This window comes from Emys orbicularis, chromosome 3, assembly GCF_028017835.1.
Source record: "Emys orbicularis isolate rEmyOrb1 chromosome 3, rEmyOrb1.hap1, whole genome shotgun sequence".
Classification (NCBI taxonomy): Eukaryota; Metazoa; Chordata; order Testudines; family Emydidae; genus Emys; species Emys orbicularis.
Window position 1 is genome coordinate 84851838 of NC_088685.1, and position 22782 is coordinate 84874619.

Here is a 22782-nt window from a genome sequence, read left to right on the forward strand (position 1 = left end):
GGTGGAGGTATACTTTTGATAAATCTCATTTTTAAAGAAGAAAATAAGAGCATATCCAACCCATAAGTAATCTACTATTTTTTAAAAATATACTCGTCCTGGCATGGCTACATAAGATGTGGACAATCATCTTTTTTTTGGTTCTTTTATGGTGCAGAAGGACATTTTGAATCCACTTAAGTCCTAAAGCTCAACACCTCTGCATATGTGCTGAACGTTAACAAGATTACCCACAATGGCAGCTTCAGTCAGGAAATTAATCTAGAAAAATCTACCTTTTAGATCCAACACAGTTGCAAATGTACAGTGTGCGTTGTGTTTTCAACTTCTTTTTGGAGAACATTTCCACTGTATTCTTTTGCTTTTTTAAAGAGTGCCACAAAATATATGGCACACAGGCATGGCTCAAGGAAGGAGGCAGACTGCTGAGAACGCCAGATGCTCTGGGAGCTATCCAACCACTCTTTGACTTAACGAGACGCAGTGTGTTGTGGCATCCTATCAGGAATGCTTTCTGCGTTTGGTTTTTCTAAACGGTGAACTAGTTGTCCGTGAGCAGTGAAGGGTCGATCATGCTAGGAGCTGCAGGTCTTAATTTGTGTGTTTACTAGACTAAAATCAAGGTGGGTCAATCACACCCTTTAGAAAGCCACCATGTCATCAGCAGCTAAAGCCTGGAGTTTATTAGGATTTTTTCCCTCTAGTGGGAAAACAAGGTACTTCAGTCTTCAGAAAAACTTTTTTTTTTTAACTAAAGAATTTCAAGTTTTCCAGATAGTGCAAGACGTGGGGTAGTGCCCATAAGACAACAAAAGCTGACCAAACAATGGGCATTAATCGGACCTTTTCCAGGCCTTTTATCTCATAATGCTCTTGTTCTTGGGTCTGCATTATAACCACACCCCAGACGTTGGAAAGTTACTAATTATGCCCCAGAGGCTGACAGGTGGCTAATGAGTGACTCTTCTATAGTCTCTCATCAATCCTCAGCATGTATCAAAGCTGTATTTGTTTCCAATTTCCCACTTCTGATTACAAAAATAGGACTTACTATAATCATAATAATAATATTAATGATATAAAATAATTATTGTAATTATATACTTTTTGGCAAATTATTAACACAGAACAGCCAAGAGACCCCATTGGATTAAAAAAAGGTGAAGATGCACAAGTATTAAAAAAGACAAAGTCTTTGTTAAAAAAGAGAGAAAAACAATTCACAAGTTGATGTATTTCTGTAAGGCAACATGTTACCTTTAGTCTGCTATCTCGGATTATGTTGAGATTGGGTCACTGTTCAAGGAAATGTCAGAACTTTGCTTGCTTGAGTTTATCGATGTGGTAACAAAGTTTCAATGCCGGTCCCAATTTCAGCCCCAAGTATTTCATGATCATGTCACTTTTCAGCAACAACAAAGCATTGCCATCAATCTCCTGTTTTAAAAAAAAGAGAGAGAAAATCAAGATGTATAATCTGTGACCAGTGCTGAAAAAGTAAGAGAGCAGGCATTCCATTGCAGCTAAGACAACTTCCAGCTGCATCTTCAAATGGCTTCATTCAGAGTAGAGCTGGCGGAAATTTTGTCAATTTTAAAGTTTCATCAAAATCCATTGAAATTAAAAAGTGCCATATCAGTGCTAAGTATTAGCATGACTTCCATACATTGCATTGTTTCTGTTTGATGGCCAGATTTTGTCTATGTGATCCATGTTATACTAATGAAGCATTACTATGGATCTTAATTTGCATGGACCATTATTGTGCTTACTGCTGATACACAGTACGATCACTTTCTGATTCACTCAATCAGCAGTTGATGGTCAATTTACACTCCCTACCCCATCCCCCATATTGGAAACCACTTTCTCCTTATCTCTTCTTCCTATCATTTTAGGAAGGTAAGATAAAGGAAGAATCAATGTTGCATTCAAATATGGATACAACAAACATGGGCATAGCATAAAGAAAAACAAACTTCTGGAGCTTAGAATAACGTAAAATAAAATACTGTCAAGCGATTAGAGTGAATTCGGATTTTTCAAAATGTTAATGAGGGTCTTTTTCCCCCTTTAACATTATTAGTATATAAGGGTTAGAATTAAATTACATGACAAGAGTGTGCCAGAGGGAGCATTCATATTTAATTAAATATCCTGCAATAGCTATGTCCCTCTGAAGAAAAAGTATGTTTGCTTCATTTCTCTTTATTAATACTGTGTCAGTGCTTATAAAAAATATACTGCAGAATTCTATAGTAGCGATCTAAAACTCTGCAATAGCGCTATTAGAAGATGCAGGACCAGATCCTTAGCTGGTGTAAATCACTGAAGCCAAGGGAGTGAGGTTGACTTACACTAGTTGAGGTCTGGCCTACAGTAATTTGGATCATTACTGTAGACTACTGGAGTGTTTTTATAAGGGATTGGGAGCAAGAAACGACACAGGTTTCTCAAGTACATTTGGAGTTAGTGAGCAGCTTCCAGCTGCAATAGGAAAGTATTATTGTATTAAGGCTTGTTTCTGCAAACACTTATTCCCGAGCATATTTCTCAGCAGGGTGAGTAGTCCCTAAAGGGGCACTAACCCCATGGGGTTGATTCACTAGGACTATCCGGAATAGCTGGCGCTATACTCAGTAATGAGGGGTTGCAGGATCAGGCCGCTAGTGAATAAAAAGATTAAAACAGCAAAAGGAGACCGTGCCTCCCACTTCAGAAGCTAGAAATGCAGGGGTAGGCTTCCCCTCCCAGTACGGTCACCCTCTCCAAGCACTGTTGAGGGGTAAGCTAACTGGAACAAAGCTAAAATAATCAATATGAAGAAGGTCTAGAAAACGATATGTGCTCACAATTACAATATCCGTCACTGGAAGAGGCAGGTTATAATTCTGAATGAACAGGTTTAATTACCTTAAACATAAAGGTTTTAGTCTCCTTCACATATGCATTTGCCAATTACTGACCATAATTAAACTATCAGAGCGTTGCATTGCTTTGCTCCCTCTTGGTTTGATTTTGCTACTTGTTAATTCTCCATGTATTCCTCCCTCATGTACTATCCCCCGCAAATTCACGCTCTCTCTCTCTCTCTGCTGGGTACCACTTTTGCTCCTTTCTTCTTGCTGAGAGGTCATTGCAAAATGGCTCACACTCATTGCCAGAAGTGCTACTGCGAGAGAGGTGTGCAGCTGATGGTCTCACACCAGTTCTGCCCCCTTCAGTGACCCTATCAATTATGGGCTAGATTCCTCTGAGCCGGGACCCTGTTGCAGTGGCTCCAGATGCAGAAACTCTCCGTGGGAGATGCTGCAGTGCAGAAAACAGCCCAGGAGGTTGGGGGATTCGCGGATTCAGTGCACACCCTCAGTAGCCACTTTTGACAGAGTTACTGCAGAATCTTGGCCACAAGCAAGAGCTGCCTTCCTATGTGGGAAAAACACAAGGGAGGGCTGTGACGGTACCATGCAATGCCCTCCCTGTTGTGGAGACAGGGGAGTAGACTGGCTCAGGGGGATTATCTCTCGCTACAGCTGTTTAGGTGAATTTGGCACAGTAAGTGTAAGTCAATCCCCAATCCCTGATGGTCACTTTAAATATAACAGGGCAAGTACTGTCCTCATTTGCTTTTGCTTGTCCCACTTTCTCCTTATTGTACCTCCCTGCTACAACAGTGGTGTCATGACTAAGATTAGTTGATTGCTAAAGCAATGATTTTAGGTGCTTGTTGGGCCTGTCAATGACATTAAGTGCTTCAAAGTAAATTATGCTTCATAGAAAGATTTAACACACAGGAAGATATGGCTAAGGTTAATGGACTAATCACTTGTCTCTCCCCTCTGGGGTCTCCATGCTAATCCAGCTTAGATTAGAAGGTTGGAAAATTGCAGGGGTATATATATTTTCAAAGGCCTAATTGAATTGAGTTGTGCAGTAGCCTCACCAAAGCTCTCAGACCTATTGCATATTTTACAATGAAACTGTCTCTAAGTATATACAACAGGTGCTAGGTGCTTTCCAATGGACGATGTGGAAAATTTTAGTGCCCATTTAGCTGGGTCTCTTTTGTCACAAATACTGTAGGACTATGGCACCACATAGAATCCTACAGCGTAGTCCACCTAGAGACTGTTGTGTCAATGCACCAGGCTCCATGCTGTATAAGACAAGATAATGTCAGAATCTGCTACATATGCAATAACAAAACAAAAAACGCCCTGGCACTTTTGTACTAGGGAGACTTGTAACTTCCTAAACGCTCTTCTTTCTGGGACAGGGCGAGGGGGTGAGGAATAGCAGGGAAGGTCTACTAATGTTTCTGGGATCCTCCCTCACATTCACACCCACTTCCCCTGATTTGCATCCCCCGCCCCAGACTCAAAACCTTCTGTCAAGGCAACTTTCTTTCAACCCGCAGATGGCTAAACTGTGTTGTCTACATTGCTGGTTTATACCATGGTTTTGTCAAATGGTTTATAGGAAAGCCATGCCCTGTCTGTAATGGTCAAGGAAACTAAGTTAGCTCCTTACTGGCCTGAACTTCATTTAAACACAGTGCTGGAGCTAATTAAGATATGGCCTTAAGCTCCCAGCCCAGGGGATTAGCTATAGAATGACGTAAGGCATTGCTTCCCTCCAGGGGTTGAGAGAGCAATTCCTCCACACATTACTCTCAGTCTCTGCTGGCACGAATCACCTGGTTGGACCTAGAAGTTCTTTTAATTTAGAGTTAAATTCCAACACTTAGAAGTTAAGATCAGCCGTGTCTTGTAAGCCACTGAGCACCAGCAATTCCCTCTGCAGCCAATGGGCGTTGAGGATGCTCATTGCCTCACAAGATAAGGCTCTCACTTGGTAAAGTCAATGACCTGTAGACTTAGCCCAAATAGCCTGGTTACACCATGGACTGCCTCCTACGTACATGTTTTCTGAAAAGCTCCACGTGTGGACCTAATGCATGAGGGTCTGCATCCTTCACAAACCAAACCACGTCATCGACAGTCCAGGTCGAAGGGTTCTTGCTTGATGGCCGAGCTGTATCTTGTCTTTCCGGCGAAGGACTTGAGGCTATCGATATAAAAAGCCCATAACAGCATGTTACAACTTAATACCAGTTAACATGTTTTGAGAGCACTCTGGAGTAGGGCAGCCTTGGGTGGTTGCTACAGTGTTGGAGTTTGGGCTGGTGTGTGTGTGTTGGGGGGAGGTATTTGACTGCTTACTAAGAGACTCGATCCCAGCTGGTGAATTGTGTTAAAAACGATGAAATACTCAGTCTCCTGCTGGGGAAGGAAAAAGTGTACCAGCTGCCACGCTCTTAACAGAGCAGCCACTGCTGTCTGATCTGCAGGCAGCAGGGATATTGGCTCAAGAAGGCACTGCTCTCCCACCTGGAGATAAAACACCACAGCGCTAAACAAAGGAATTAGCCATCCAGTGCAAAGGCTGGAGGATGAAATGGGGATTTAGCAAATTGTTTGCTCTTAGCGTTCAGATATTTTGACTTATCCTGCAGCTTAAAAGAGCATTTCCATTTGATATCCTCCTAATCTCGGGCTCTCACGAAGCTGAAGGTCCCCAGTGATTGCCTATTTGGAGAGCTACTAAAATGTGCGAAGATGAACGTTGCACATGTGACTTCTTAATGGTATAAGCCCAGGATGATTTAAGGTCACTTCAGCCTGTTCCAGCTTTAAATCAAGGCAATAAAGGCACATTGGAATGAAAGTGCATTTATGTTTTTATTCCTAGTCTCTGCAGAATTATAAATCTCAGTCACCACGTGTATGCAACCTGCCCCCCACACCCCTTTCATGCTGCTGCACTATTTCCAGAGCTATGTGATGACATTAGATTACAGGAAAGCTGTTTACATTTGTTTATAGCTACACAATGCAAACTTCACATTAACTGGAGGCAGCATATAGACTCATAACACGTTAGTAGCCAAAACCATCTCGTCTCTCTTTGTTAGAGCAGAATTTTTAATGAGTAGATATGAACGGTAAGAGACCAGGCACAACAGAAAAAGAACAGAGCAGGCAGGGGGAGATCAGAAATACCTGACGAGTTGAAAAAATGGAGGCCAGGAAGCCCAGAGTAGTCAAGAGGGGAATCAGAGAGGCTCAAAGCGGCTGATTAGAGAAGATCTGAGACGTCCAAAGAAACACTGAGCTTGGAAAAATGTATAAACTCTGTAAGAATCCCAGGGACCAGTGAGAGCACTATAAATACATGTGAGCAAATGGAATGGGCTGGATCAGCGGCTCATGTAAATTGGTATCCCATGGACTTCAATGGCGCTCTGCTGATTTGCACCATCGGAGGATCTGCCCCTACAAGCCGGATCCCTGCATAAGGTCCAGGCTGTGCATACCGATACTTTTTTGCCACCCTAAGTATCTCCCAGTGTAACATAATTAGGTATATTTTTGCAGTTATGAAAGATGGACTCCAATAAGCAGCAATACTATGGGTGTGCAAATCTGATTGATGGGGCTTCGTACTGGGATTTGATGTAAATATTGTGATAATTATACTCTCATTTACTAGGTCACTCTTTTGGATATACAGGACAGGGAGTAGCTGCAGGTCCTCTAATTAGACTGCTAGTGTTCATGTTCATATGGAATCACGCAACTCTGGGCTCCACTAGCAGAATAAATGCAGTGCACATCTGGGATCTTGGGCATGAAGCTGTGAAGACAAAGCATGCCAAATGAATGGTATAATCTCTGCCAACCATCGGATGATCAATAACATAGAATATGTTGTCAGGGACAAGCGAAAGAAACAGGATGCATCTTGGAGGCAGAATTTCAGCTAGGCAGAAATAGGTTCTCGTTATCTTAGCTGAAAACATCACCAGTTTCTATCCTGCTTGATCAAGGTGGAGCCTTGCTTTCAGTCTAATCCAGATATAGGCATGTATGTGGAGATACCTAGAAACTGCCAGTTGGCTGTTCAAATGGAAGACTGTCAGCGGCCAGGGCAGACTTTAGGTTTTTACTCTGAAAAGGATGGTGAGGCAGTGGTGCAGTGAGTCGGATACACCTAGTGAACTTGAGAGGGAAGTTTCTTCCCTGACACTATAAACTGTAGAAGACAATGACCTTGATACTGCTCCTGCTGGGTGATCTAGCCTTCATTGTGCTGAATGAGCATGAAAATGAAAACTGCAGGCAAAGCTCTGCTTTCTATTACACCAGTGTATGTGAGGGCAGAGTATGGCCCAGTGACGTGCATTGCTTCCAGAAATGCCATGGAAGGGCAGAGGAGAACAGATGGCCCACTGGGAACAGCAGGAAGTCTTTAACAGTATTAGCCATTTCTCTAATAAAAGGAAGGGGGAGGGTGGAGAAAAGAGGCTGAAATGACAAGAGAATTCAATTCATCCCTGACAATGAAACAATCAATAAGTTGAAGCTAAGGTTTTTAAGATAAAATATAAATGACCCCTTTAAGGAGACCATATTGGTAGAACTCTTCAAGGGGATCTGAAAAGCCCCAGAAGTTTAAAATCACTCTTTCAAATTCCAAATCAATAACAGAGCACTGATTTAAAAACAATTAACTGTTTTTTCCCCAAATATTAATATTTGAAATCCATTTCCCCCTACACTTCTCTGCTACAACCTGAATTCAGGATTATGTGCTTCTCTGACATTAGTTAATGACATCACAAGCACCTACAACAGATTATTTGCTGACATTGTCCTGTTTCAGAGCCAATTTACCCCTATTTATTTTACGGGGTTTATCACAGCAGTACAACCACCTCATATGAGTAAGCAGTAAAGTAACAGGGCCTTGTTGAAACTGGGATACCATTAATTTGCACACAAAATCCAGAACTCAGGTCTTAGTAAGCAAGTACTGGAAGATCAGTTTCCCATATGTTTTAGAACATTTTTCAAGCTTTTCACTCTGGCCATATAGTCTATTGATCTGGGAACTTAACCCCCCCCCCCCCATAAACTTCTTCATTTACAAAAAACTTAATTTCAACAGGACTTTATTACACGTTATACAAGGTGATTTGGTAACATCATTTTGCTGGAAGAATCCTACATTATAAACAAAATTGTTTGATGGTTGTATAAGTACTGTACTTTTTTGTGTCTGAAGGTACTTGCACTTAACACAGGGTTTAGATAAATGAAGAAGTCTCATCTCTCATGGGTATTTTATGCCATCCTGTCATCAGAATTAATCAAGATGTTAATGAATACTCAGATTACAAAGAGATGTGAATGCTCAGAACGAATAATTATTTTTAGAGATCATAATCTAGGTCAAATCCAATTTCCCATTTTTGACAGGTGGCAAAAAATTACCAAATTAATGGAATGGGATGTGGAAAGCTAGGCAATGAAAGGGAGGGAGAAGAAAGCACTTCTCCATTCTTCCTAAAACCAGATGATGTGGAAGAAGAGGAATGGATCCTATTTAAACAACCGATTCTTGGAAAGTCCATGGCAAAAATACATCAGAAACAGGGAATAGTTACTGCAGAAGAGAAGCAGAATGGTATGTGCCAAGGAGGCTTTCAGCAAGAATTCTGAGACTCATGGACAATATCTAACACCTACTGAAGTCAATGGAAAGACTCCTGCTGACTTCAGTGAGCTTTGGATCAGGCCCATATGCACTACCTTGGGGTGACCAAGCCCAAGGATTCTCTGCCCCATTTGTCCTTTTCTTTAACTCTAGTTTTTCAGCCTTCCTCCTGGGCCTGGAGCCACCCGAAGAGGATGATGAAGTGGTGTAAAGCCCAACAACTAAATTGGTGTCAAAATATAGTAAAGAAACATAATGCAGAAACTGAGATAAAAATAGCAAAAGAAGGGAAGATAAATAATGTGCTCCTTAAATACATACAAGGCAAACAAACAGGCCCAGGAGAGATTAAGGCCATTGAAAGATAAGAGTGCAAAGTGAGTGACGGATTATCTTTAATATTGCCATGGGCCTAAATGATTTCTTTGCCTCAGAGGAAAGGGGTGGGAATGAAATCTGAAAAGCTTCCCTCTCATTGCCCTGGAACAGATATTAAGGGAAAGTAGATCTACTGAAAGTAAACAAGACTAGCAGGCAAAGAATTCTCAAAGATATATCAAGGAAACATTTTTTAAAAGCTCACTATAGACTGGGGTAAAAAAAAGTATGGATAACATACTTTAAAAAAGGGACAAGACATAACAGAGGGAGCACAGAACCATCAGAAACATGGGAATACAATTACAAACTATTTAAAAGGAACAGTCAAATTTAGGAAGGCACAGTCAGCAAAGATCCATGAAAAGATAGCTCATGCTTGACCTGTCTACTCAAATTATACACCTCGGTGGTTCCCAGCTACCCCTGTGCATCCCCAGTACTGGTACTTTTAGACCACAGTCGCCAGCTTTAACATGGTAAATAAGCACCCCGACTTTCACAATAAGCCAAAAATCAAGCTAATCCCATCCCAAAACAAGGCCCAAACAAGCCAATTCCTAAGAACCCCAACACTCTGTGACTAGATCCCCTCCAGCGTGGAGGCTGGGACTGTGGTGGGCCCATTGTGCACCCCTGACTTTCTCCCCTGCTTGCTCCCCCTTGTCCCTGGTTGTCGGGAGCCGATCTCAAAGAAAAAAGGAACAAGCAACAAGCAACAAGCTACAAGCCAAACAAGCTACAAGCAAAAAACTAGCCAACAAGCAACTCACAAGCCAATTAACACAAAAACAAGTCCAATTTCTGCATTTTTTTCGTGGATTTGGCATGTCTGGTTTAGACCCTCGTGACTGGTACTGTAGGCTCCTGCTCCCCACCTTAATGATGAAACTACGTGCTGGGTCCTGGCATTTAGCTCCACACACCTTAATCTGCAATGGAGCAATGGCTGTTCTGTAGCTGAAATCAAAATCTCAAGAGGAGCCCAAGCTTGTTAGAGAGCATGTGAGTGCCATGCAGTCAGCATTTGAAGATGTTGATTTAGAGAATCTGGAAGCGTGTCAGAGAGGGAGAACTACTGACATTAGAAAGCCTGGTGAAGAGGGAAACTGGCAGATTTCTCCAAACTCTTAAAGCTCTAGAAAGCAGGAGGATTTCCAAGGCTATGTGGGTTACAGCAGAATAATTCCACAAGCATCCCTAGCAGATGCTGAAGCATAATGACCTAAGATGAGGCAGAAGCCACGGCAGGTGGCAATGTGGAGGCACCTCCTTAAAACCACAATCTGGAAATGTTTTTAGTGTAATTGTGGGGAATTAGCCACCAGCCTCCCATTCACCTGACTCCATCATGGGAACTTTGAGGTTAAAACCTATGCATTGCACTTGAAAAATGGGTTCTGCTATGCATCAGTATATATTTTATAGCCTGAATAATGTGGTTTTTTTTTAAAGTGTCATTTACAGTAAATAATGCATGATCTTTTACAAAAATATCAGTGAGTAAAGAAGATTTGGCTAGAGGCTTCAAAAAAAAAATCCTTCTAATTTTGTTCCCCTTTTAATGCCGCCTCAGTTTAATGAGCCCTTCTTGTCATCGCCTTGTTAGTATGCAAACGGGGATGGATAAGTACAGATTCCAATTGCTCATCTGTGTTTGCTTATGATTGAGCAGCATGTAAACTAGCTCTAGAGAGAAGAAAAACACAAAGAAGCATCCTAGTGAGATTGCAGATTTCTAAAACCTTTCCAGCTGAGTGTGTTGTGAAGGCAATAAATAAACTACACTCCTGCTGCACAGAAAAATCTGTTATTAACAAAGTCCAGCAATACCAGTGAAGGTGAATGCAGCAGGTTAGCTGAAACATACAATCAGTGTGAAGAAATACACAAAGTTTAAGGAAACATGCAGAATACTTTGCAAAAACTATGGTAAGAACTTCAGTGTTATTGTGGAGAAGTACTTCAGAACTGATGCGATCACAAATATCTAGAGGAAAAATGAAACCAAATGGTGAATGGGAATGTAACTGTTTCCCTAAATTTGTGTGCTATATTGTAATAAAACCATGACCACCTGTAACTTTGCGGGTATCACTATGCAGCACATAGGCCACTCACAACTTCACAGGGACACTCTGTAGTAGAATTCAGATCTCCACTCCAAGCTTCTATCCTTGACTAAAGGAGAATCTCGGCTAGCAGTACAGAGCCTCTGACACACAGATGAGCAGTTCTGATTAAATAGGTGGCATTGGTACATATGCACACTAGCCAGTTCATTGCAATAGTCCAGCATGTTAGAGTATCTGAGATGTGTGTGGAAACTAATATTGATATTGTTGTAGACTGTAAGCTGTTTGGGGCAAGGTCTTTGTCGTCTTGTTTGGGTAGACGATACCGAGCATATCAATGTTATGTTGCGGATTAATCTGCCCATTTTCAGCTTCACGTACAAATAACAAATATCAGCTACATGGAACCCTCATCCTTTCCTTTTTTGGCTAGAACACCTGTTCAGCTCCCCGGCTGGCCAGGTCTTGCTGGTCTCGTGTGCATGAGTCACATGAAAAAGTATTAAACGGTTTTGGCAGAGACTCATTATCTCCTTGTGTTTTATGTGGCAGCCTGAAGTTCTGCCAACTCACCTCAAAAACAACCATATGGCTCTAGTGCCTGGGCCCAAGCTACTTTTTTAAACATTTCTCCTCCCCTCTCCCCTACTTTGTTTCCTAACCTGCTACAGAAGAGCTGACTCTAAGTATTGGGATAATGTCTAGGCAGGTTTCAAAGGCAATCGGTTTTGTGAAAATTGTAATAAACTGCTTCCTGGGCAGTCACTGGTGTTGTCCACATCCTGGACGCATGAAGCTAGATAGAAGCCAATGGGAACAGATGGGATGCCGGAAAGACACGTTAGGTGCATAAACTCGGGCTGGGCGCAAGAGAACTTTAGGTGTTTGAGAAGAGAGTCGCTGAATGGAGAATATACTACAGAAAAAATCATTCCAACACCAATTGAAGTCAATGGAGAGGATCACTTAAATGGGTACTCGCGTGGGCCCGGATTGACCAGAATGTGACAGTGTTTTTGAAACAATATTGCAGAACATGATAGCATTTGGGTCTATGTCTACACTGCCACTGAACTGAACGGGAAGGTCTGATTGCAGCTCCGTTAGGCATACCGATACTAGCTTTCATTGAGCTAGCACAGCTAAAATAACAATGAAGACATAGTGGCATGGGCTTCAGCCCAGGCTGTATAAGCACGGTGAGAATCCTGGGTACATATTCATATTGCTAGCCTGTGCTGAAGTCAGTCCTGCTAACCAGATTAAAGCTAGTGTGGGTATGCCTGGCTAAGCTGCAACCACACCTTCGATTGCAATCCAGTTGCACTGTAGACATAGCCTATGAGAAGACCAGGGTCAAGGATTAAAGAGATGTGGAGGTGAAATACAAGGAAATTTGGAAAAGCACCTGTCACAGTTCAGGGCAACTGCAGCTGTATTTCCCCTCATTGGTCCAGCAATGGCACCCGGTATCAGGCTTCCATCTCCCCAGCCATTGCCTTTCTGGGTGGAAACCCGCATCTCTCTCCCTTCTGACCAGGGTATTTCCAGGCTGCACAGCTTTCTGCCTTCACTGTGTTGTTCCCAACAGAGACAAGCTGCCCAAGGACACCTGCTTGCTTTCTCTTCAGGGATGGCTAACAGGGGTGATTGCTACAGTTATAAGTACCACACAGTTCTTTCTATTTTATTCTGAAGAGGAAAGCACTACAGAGAAAACACATGAAAAAGAATAAAAAAGACTGCACGCGTGTAGTGCATGCATACCTTCTGGGGGACGAGGGGGCTTCAAAGGTTTGAAAACGGAGCAAATACAGTAGCATCTCCCCTCCCTACTAGAGAAGGTACATACAAAGCCACAACACCACATACACAACTGCATTTTTAATACAATGTACCCCAAAGGTATTAACCTTCATTCAATAAGAGTTCATGTAGCTCAATAAGGTTTATCTTAATTCCATAAGATTTGTTCGGGATATTACAGAAGGTTGTCAGTCTGTCACAGCACCATTTTGAAAGGTGACTGTTAAATCCAAAAAGACACTACAGTTAAGAGGAATGGCCTACAGTTCAATGCGATTCAGTGTGCAGAATGCAGGAAATGCATTAAAGATCAGTGTGGATTCATGAAGGATTACTCAAAGATCTGATGTTAATATAATATTTTACTGACAACTGTAATTGGGGAGGAAGCCAGACAGCAATGCTCATAGCCAGTTAAGGCTTGCAAGGGAAATATGCTTTTTTTGCTGTCATAAGTTAATGCTAGACGGGGGTGGGTGAAGAGAAATAAGAAAGGCTTCTGCAAATATATCAAGGGAAAAAGAAATACTAGAATGACAGTAGGTCCCATTAATAAAGGAGGAAGGGAAAGAAATTAATGACTTAAAATGGCTGAGACACTGAATTCCTTTGTTAAATCTGTCTTTAAGATGAAAAACATATAAATGGAGTTTGAATAATTAGAAAGGAAGGAAGACACTGTTAAAATCACTCTAATGATAAAGAGAAGCTAATGGAATACTTGGAAAAAGTGAACAAAGATATGGATTTTAGAGTAAGAGAATTAGTTAACAATGAAACATTGACAATTATTTTTGCAAAATTGTGGATACTAAAAGGCTGGGAAAAAGTAAATTAATTCTGATTTCCAAAAAAAGGAAAGGAGAACAATTCCAGTAATTACTGCACCATGACTGAGATCTTACACTGCAATCATCACAGCTCAGAAGGGATGCATTGAAAGGGAGCAGTAAGCCATTTTTTGTGGCCCCTTCCTCCATTCTCCCCTGATTCTGTGGCCATCTGGCTGCTGGATAGGTCTCTACCTGGTCCCACAGGGCTCCTCTACTTTACCCCTGGCTGGCTGCCTCTTTAACCCATCCATACCCCGATATTGGCCCTATACCGTCAGAGAATTCTTCACTGAGCCAATACTCCTATTGCCATCGGAACTGTTTTAAAGGCTGTTTTGTATAACCAGAGCAGTACAAAGCAGTGTTAATGGGGCCAAGGATCAGGCTACATAAGCTTAAGCCCATGTAAAATACTGGAACAAAAAATTAGAAGGGGTAAAATCATTAAATACATAAGGCTCAACCAACACCTATTGAATTCAGTAGAAAAACTCTTATTAACTTTAAAGGGAGCAGAAGCGAGCCCTTAACGGATAATGGAGCAATGAGCAGTAAGCAGCCTGGGTTTATAAAGATTACATGTTTCTCAACAAACTTTTTGTGATGAAATTTGACATAATACGTAGGTGAAGAGTGATAGTGGGCTATGAAATACAGCTAGGAAATAATCCCTTTTGTTGAGATAATTAATGATAAGAATCATGCCTTTATTTTGCCAGCTGGCTGTTGGGATCTGCATTGCACAGCACCATGTACACTTATTGAGCTCTATAAATAATAGGTACCTACATATGTTTGAACTGTGTCAAATTTGGGGAATGAATAACTTGATATTCAGATGAATATTTATAGCCATAAAACCAATTACTCCAGTTCTGCCATACGCATAACAGATTTACATTGAATAGTAAGAGTACAGAAAACATTCATGTTTTCTACTGGACAACTTTTTCATCATTTATTTCTCCTTCTCCATAGTTTGCAATTGCTTTCTCTAACTCTCAGTGTTTGTGATTTGACCACTGGGGTTATTATTCTGTAGCTCTTACATGAAACACACCTAACATCAAAGGGAGTTTGGGGTGAGTAAGGACTGTGGGATGGAGCCACAGGAGAACAAAATAACACACATGGTTAATATCAAGATGGAATCATATACTGTATATATTATGTTACCACTTCTGTTTCCTTCAAGATAGGTTCCGTTTCTAGTTGGGCTGGATGTCTGATGCCTCAAACCAGTAGATGATGGTCCCCCGGAGGACATCGGACCGGAACGATGACTGCAAGAGGAAGAGGAGCCTCCAGCAAGACGTCCATCTCCAGAGCTCTGTCTCATGGTATACAGGGAGCCCATGCAATTAAAGGCAGAATCAGAAGGATCAACACTGTAGCGCTTCATGTTCATCGAGTCAACCAGGTAATCTTCAGGTATGATAGTTTCTGCTTGGCGGGAAGCCAGTGAAGAGAAATATAGATCAATGAAATGTAGATCATTTCTATTCAGCCATTGAACATCTTGTTTAAAAAGTTGTTTTGTGCAATTAGTTTAACTCTCTTTGCAATATCACACATAGCCAACTGGAATCCACCGGCCAGAGCCCTCAGCATGGGCAGAGTAATGTTTATGCTGTTGGGAACTTCAAAAGTAATTGCTGCTGCAACTGCTGTACAGACAACTGAATGCAGCTGCTGGGTTTTAAGAAGTGACAATGGGTAATGAGACAAATTCATAGCTCTGGTACTAAATAATAATAACAGGTGTAACTGCACCAAAGTGATTGGAGTTACAGCAGAGTTAAGTGGCTCAGTCTGATTCAGCTGTGTTAGTTTTGTTTTGGAGTAATTATTTCTTCAGAATCAGGGGGCATTTACTGTTAAATTTGAAAGGGGGGGGGCGGGGAAGCATGTTCCTGATGGGATGAGGCACAGGTCTCATTTGCCTAATGGTGCTACATGAATAACAGAGGATGCGGGTTATGCATCCATCATTCTCTTATTCCCTTGCACTTAAAGCATGAAGGTCAGAAGGAAAAGGAGGACAATGGGGCATGCAATTTATTGGGTAAAAACTCCTGTCAGCCAATGAGAAAGAGTAAAGATAATAAACCAAAATGTTCTGGCTGCAATTACAAAAATTAATCAGGAAATATAATCAGCTCCAGACAGACATCAGGCCTGATATTCCCCAAGGGAAAGAAAGACTAGATAATTCATGAGCACTCCCAAGTTTGATTACCAACAGAGAGAGATAATTGAGCTTTCCAAATACATTTCAGGTGCAAACATGAATACAGGCAGCACTGCCATTTACAAGTTTTTGCCCTGTTGCACCCCTTCCCTGTTGTGTACAGTTGTTGCTTTCTGAAATAATAACTATCCAAACCCAAAGAGAATGTCCTTTCCTCTTACCATGTAGCCATCAGTTTATATTATTATCTATATAGTCCTATAGGTGTGCATGGCACTTTGCATATACGATTGGCAAGACCGATACCACCATCTATTATTAAGGTTGCCTGACAATTTCCATTATAAGGCCCTGTTTTCAGTTACTTTGCCAAAGTTTAACTGTTTGGGTTGAAATTTTCCATGCCATGTATCTGCCTCAGACTGACATAGCTTGGAAAGTTTCAGTCAAACCAGTACAACTACTTCCAAGAACAAGGTTAGAGAAAAATACATTGTATTTCAATATTGAAAACATTCTGGCAAACTTTTATCTGCGTCTCCCATGCTTTGGAGCACGGACTTGAAATTTGTCAAGGGAGTGAACTTCATGTTAGGGATGTGCCTTTTGCTGTTCCTGTGAAAATCTCCCCACATTGGCTAAATTATAAAGTGTTTGAAAAAAATCACACTGCACACAAGCTCAGTAGAGACTTAGAGATTTGTAGCTAAAATCACCAAAGATTCCATGCATACTGAGCATGCTCCAGCTTCTCGCAGCTGATATGTATGACCAGACTCTGAGTGCACCATCCCCACCAAGTGATTGAGCATGGTCCATCCACAGGATGGGCCTAAGCATTGGAAATGAGATAAGGGAACCCGTCTCTCTCAGTGATCCCCTTGCTGGGCCCAGGCACCATAGGGGAGGCAGGCACATGACTCAAGTGCAGAGGGCACAAGAGCCAGATGGGGAAAGAGGAGGAGATTGCAACAAGGAGCTTTCTGGGACTGGCACTCGGGAGAGTGAAGCTGTGACTGGGAACTGGAGGGCCAAGGAGGAAATGGGACTGGTTGGACAAGGGAACTGAGACTGGGAGCAAGTGAAGGGAAGGTGGAACTGAGAGGTAGTGAGGGAAATGGGGGAGGACTGAGAGCCAGTTGGTAGGGGGACACACGGAGGTCAGATGAGGAGCTGCTGGGAACGGGGAAAACTGGGAGACTAGTACTGACTGCATAAGAAGACAGGGAACCAGTATGGGGAGAGAGGCAAGGCAGATCTGATGAGGAACCAGGAAGCAGGAGTAGTACTGGGACCAGCTGGCCAAAGGGACTGTGACAAGGAGGGAGTAGCGGGGAACAGAGACTGAGATTAGATGAGAAGACCAGGGAGGAAAACTGGGACTGGGAGAAACAAGGGTGTGGGAGGATGATTGAAAGCTGTGGAAAGGGGAGAGACAGATCTGAGAAGGAGCCAGGAAGGGGTACTGGGACTGGCTGTCAAGGAGATGGGGAGTGGGGGGAGACTGAGACTTGGACAGGGAACCTGAAGGGGAAGATTAGGACTTGCTGGGCAAGGAAACTGGGAAAAGAAGCCTGAGTGGAGAATGGGACTGGGACAAGGAGCCAGACGTGGGGAAGAGAGAACACTGCAACAGGGAGAGGTTGGAGGGGACGGAGTAGTAGGGGTTTCGTTTGGGAAGGACTGTGGCATGAATACATAGGATGGATGGTATTGTGTGTACAGTGTATACAGGGGGAGCTGGTAGCAACCCCTTATACGTAGGTTGCTTAACACTTTCTATTATATAAGATTCTTAGAACTTTTATTCAGGAAGTGCTACCACCTCCATGCTTTGGAGGAAGAGAGAAAGCCCTTAGATTAGACAAGGGCCTTTTCTTTTCCCCATGAAATTCCATTCAGGTTCAGCTGAGATATAAACTATTAAAAATCGCCAGTTCCCTTTTTTCACTTGCATTCCCCCCAGAACATTTTGGAAGTCTGGCAAAATAATAACTGAACCCAGAACAGGCCATACCACCACCAAAGCAGCAGTAGTGGCACCACCAGTAATATCTATGGGAGCTGCCAGAGGAACTGTAGCAATGGGGAAGAAGGCGAGCCAGGCCTGGTTCCTTCCCTGCAACAGCTTACCCCTGAACCTCGGCAGCCCATCCTCCCTTTTAGGGGCCCCCCATGGGATAAGAGCTCCCTCAACTCCCAGATTGGGATAGCAGAGCAGGGGAAAGAGAGAGACCTTGGTTGGGCCTCCCCCAGCCACCTCCTGGCCCCAGCACACAGTGATGGCAGCCCATTCCCCCCTCTGGGATAACAGCCTTCCCTCCTGCTGCCAGTTAACATATTTAGTCCTATGGGTCAAGTGGTAAAAGTCTGTGCTATTATGCTGAAGCTACAGGATTCAAACCCTGCTGCTGATGCATGATGAGGGGGTTGTTGCAGTTGTACATAATAGGATGTTTTTATTTTCCTTTTTAAAAAAATGTAGGAAATCACTCACACTCACACACACACACACAAATAACAAACCCAAACCTGTGTTAAAAGAATGTTACTTAGATTGACAAGTCAAGCACTTGAAAGTTCAGAAATACCAGATTTATGTTTGCTGGGACAATCTTAATTCCTCCTTGTACCTATATTGTGATACAGTGTTTAATTACATGATCACATTACATGTGCACATTCAGTGCACAGGCTGAACACACAAGGAGGTAGAAATCAAGTTGGATGGTTATATGTATATATAATACCTTATAGACTATATTCATATGTATTGCTGGTGCTTTTTGCTAAGAATTTCTGGGCCTGATTCTCATATTACACTGATATAAATCAAGTGTAACACCTTTGAATTCAACAGAGTTACACTGGTGTAAAACTAGAGCATAAAAGATCAGACTTTCCCCATCCCCCCCAATGGATACCAAAATTACATAGCAGTTGAACTAAATACCTTACAGTTCAGACTCCTCCCATTAAACCAAAGGGAATCCAATCAAGCCTTCTCATTCAAAGGAATTTAATTACTGAGCAGAACACCAGCAACAAAAGTCTCTTATACATAAAGAGGACAGCAATGTCTGCAATATCCTGCCACAGCTCTTTCTGCAATGGACCACATGGAATAATTATGCCTCTTGGAAATCATTACATCTTTATTCTGGGAAAATATGGTCTTTTAATATGATTACTATATGAAGATGATACAGACTATCAAAACAACAAACTGCATATTAAAAGAGCCCTGCTGCACCAACAATATAAATCTTATATTATCATATGTATAAATGAGCTCCGACATTTGTGAGGGCTTTTCTGGCTGTTGCAAAACTATTATGTCAGCAGCCCAGAAGTGATCTATCCTGTGTCAATATATAGTCCCAAGAAAGTGCCGTCTTTGGGTTAAAGAATACAACTGGGAACCAGGAGATTTGAGTTCCATTCTGAGCTCTGCCACAGACTTTTTGTTTGACCTCCTTGGTCAAATTATTTCACCTATCTGTACCTCTATTATCCCACAGGTAAAGAGGGCAAAATGGTACCTACTTTGCAAGAATGTGGTGAAGCTTAATTCATTCATGTTTAATAAACCCATTGAGAAGGTGTGTAGGAAGTTGACAGTGTGATTTTGATGATGTTATTATTAGGAAGGACAGGCTACAGATAGGAACAATATGAATCTCTTCAAACATCAGGCTTCAAAATGTGCCTTTTAAAGGCTTCTGGGCTTCAAGATGACCTGCTTAACCAGTATCATCTCCAACCATGAATAATCATATCTACAATAGTAGCCTGACTCTGGATTGACCAGGAATTTCCTCTGAGCAAGAGGTTCTGGGGAGTAGAATAGGGTGACATTTTTTTGTGCTAATCCTTTTTTGTTTGTTTTTGCCCAAAAAAAATGCAGATTCAGGTCAAACAAAACAATTTGCCAATTTGGCTCAATTTCAGTGAATAGTTTCACTTGGAAAAAAGAAAAGAAAAAACATTTTGGAAAGGTCAAAACTGCTTTGACTTTTCACTTAGGAAAAACTCTTGTTTCAGAATTCCCCTCAATATTATTTAAAAAAAAAACAACAAAAATTCAAGAAATTTTGTTTGGGCTCGACATGAAACAGTTTCCCCCCCAACTTTTTTGTTCAGCCACTGAACCAAAATCTGGTTATTTGCAAAGCCTAGATTAGGAAAATACTACCTAACATGTTTTAACTAACGCAGTTTTAAACAGGGATTTGCAACTTGAAAATGCATCAGCTGGTCATGTCAATCCTAGGCTTTCCGCATCCACACCAGGTGCAAAGTCTTGTTTAAAACTGTGGTCGCTGCTACGGTTTAAACACAATTTATTTTTCTACTCAAGACATGGCCACAGTCTTGAGGCCAGGAAGCAGCATGATGCGCTGTACCAGGAGTTAGGGAGGAGAACTAAAGTGCCATCACCCAAGAAGAGGTGGAGAGAGCACAGAGAAGAGGATGCAGGGAGGCCAGAGGAAACAGGAATATAGTCTGTTAGGGAAGAGATGTGGTAGTAAGGCTGTGTCTGCACTACGAGCATGACAGCAGCACAGCTGCACTACTGTAGCACTGTAGTGTAAATGCTTCCTACATTGATGGAAGGGGTTTTTCCATCGATGTAGTTAATCCACCTCTCCGAGAGGTGTTGGCTTGGTCGACTGAAGAGTTCTCCTGTCAACCTGGCTTCGTCTACACTGGGGGTTAGGTCAACCTGACTTATGGCACCCAGGGTGCCAAATTTTTCACAGGCTTGAGCAAAGTAGCTGTCAATCTAATTTTTAAGTGAAGCCCAGGGCTAAGGGAAGCTATGGATGTACAAGAAGATAGCACAGGAGAAGAGGAGAGAGATATCCAGGGGCTGGGGGTGGCAGAGACTGACTTATATGGAGAAGAAAGCCTAGGAGCCTCATAGACCCAGGGGCACAGAAAAGGAGAAGGGGAGCAGTGTTAGCCACCAGACAACTATGAAGCCCTCCAACCAGCTCCAACCAAAAGGGAGGAGCAGTATCCCCAGCAAGGGGGGGAGGGGTAATAGATGGGTGGGGAACTGAAATCAGAGAAGAGGGCCTTGAAAAGCATAGGAGTAGGAATCAGGTTTGATAAAAGATGATGCCACAGTATTGCTATCTGTGTCCCTAAGTGGTTGGTTGGTTGTAATTTTTAATTGTCTAAGTGCATCCTAGAATTATGAGGGAAGAATTACATGGTCTCTAACACACGGAAGATAATTGTGAGGACAACCTAATTCTATTATAGATGAGATGCAATGTACCTACTATGGTGGATAAGCACCCTGGGGGTTTGCTCTGTCAAAATATTATCCTTCAACATTGCATGGTCTTGTCAAACTCTATTTTGTTTCACAATAAATAAGTGCAGGCTCCAGGAGACACACTTTGGTAAACAGATGAATAGTTAAAGGCATTCTGAGCAGAGATTTGTCTTGTTTTCTCCTGACTACACAACAATCTTTGCTGGAGCCACAGAGCAGGCCTTTATGGAAGGAGATTCCTCCATCTCTCTGTAGAGCTAATGTGATCTGCTTGACTCTTTCACAGCCCCTGCAGCACTGGGCTTTGTCTAAAGTCACAGCAGTCGTGCCTCCTCTCGGCTTGCCCACCAGGGCCATTGTGTGGAGGAACGCTCTTTTCCAAGGTTACGAACATACAGAGTGCAGTTTCTGGAGTGTACCCCAATTCGAGGGGTGGGGAGTGAGTGCAGATACTCCCCATTTGGGAGATAGTGGGTGGGGAAGAGCTACCACCTCTTGGGGAAGTGGAGACCTACGACAGGAGAAGCTCTACCATCAGCATAGGTAGCGTCTTCCCTAAGCACCGCTGCAACACTGTCAGTATAGACAAACCCTGAGTTATTGAAGCTAATGAATGGGTGCATCTTTATTATCCCCATGCACCTGGCTAGCAAATAGGAGTTCCCTGTCTGTATAATGGGGATAATACTAATAGTACTTCTTTCGTCTCTTACCTATTTAATTTGTAAGTTATTTCTCTCTTAGCATGTGTATACGTACAGCACTTGCACAAGGGGGCCCTGATTTCAGGTGAGGCATCTAGGTACTACTCAAATGCAAATAATATATTTTACAGAATAAATTTAGGAATGTAGCCCCCTGATTAAACTACACATTCAGCAAGGAAAGCATGAACAGAGAACATACAGGATGGACAGCCCTTCTCCCTCCAGGCAGATCAGTTTCCTACCTCTTTTTTTAGTTTCATCAAAAACTGCACGTTCCTCCCCCTCTCGTTATTACTCAAACGTTATCCTCTGCAGCCTGCCTGCTTCTGCCCATTGCAGACTGTTCAAAACCCCTTTAAGTCATCATCTTCTCCTACTGCTCCACCTACATCACCTCCCTCCTTCAATCCTTCCACTGCTTTTCTCTCTTACCACATCGGTTTGTCCTAAAACTCCAAGTCCTCCATAACCCTATCTCTCTATCTATCTATACAAATCCCCAGCCTTATTTTCTCCTCCCCCCTTTCTCTCCCTAAGCTCCCCTTTATCACCTCTTCTTACTGCTTCCTTCATCTCTTTCCCTCATCTCGACTTTGTGCTGTCTTTAACACTGCCTTCCTATGCCTGGAACAATCTCCCTCTTCTTTCCTGCCAAGTGTCCTTTCTCTCCTCCTGCAAATCCCCCTTAAACGACATTTCCTCCCAGAAGCATTCCTATTTTATTCTTCTCACCCTTAAATCTCTCTACATCCTCCCTTTCCTGAACTCTTGTGCCTTTCTTTGTCTTGGCTATTTAAGGCCCGGATCCTGCAAATGCACATGCTTAACCTCACTCCTAGGAATATTTCCATGCTGGGATGACTCACAGGTATAAAGTTCAGTTTGAGTCTAAGTGTTTGCAGGATTGAGGCCTTAGATTATAAATTCCTATAAAGGGGAAGGGATC

General features: G+C 42.3%; 1 protein-coding gene across 2 annotated transcripts in view; it reads right to left on the reverse strand.

The window, feature by feature from the left end:
• Positions 1 to 1311: 1311 nt before the first annotated feature.
• Positions 1312 to 22782, reverse strand: part of SCML4 (Scm polycomb group protein like 4) — a 59411-nt gene continuing 37940 nt past the window's right edge. Inside the window, exons 5-7 of one of the 2 annotated variants that reach the window (XM_065401973.1) lie at positions 14828 to 15094; positions 4922 to 5067; positions 1312 to 1437 (exon numbers count right to left, since the gene is read on the reverse strand). In XM_065401973.1, coding sequence (XP_065258045.1) covers positions 1312 to 1437; positions 4922 to 5067; positions 14828 to 15094 — 539 coding nt within the window. Of the gene's footprint in view, positions 1438 to 4921; positions 5068 to 14827; positions 15098 to 22782 lie in introns of both variants that reach the window. The other variant, XM_065401974.1, reaches the window with a different exon arrangement.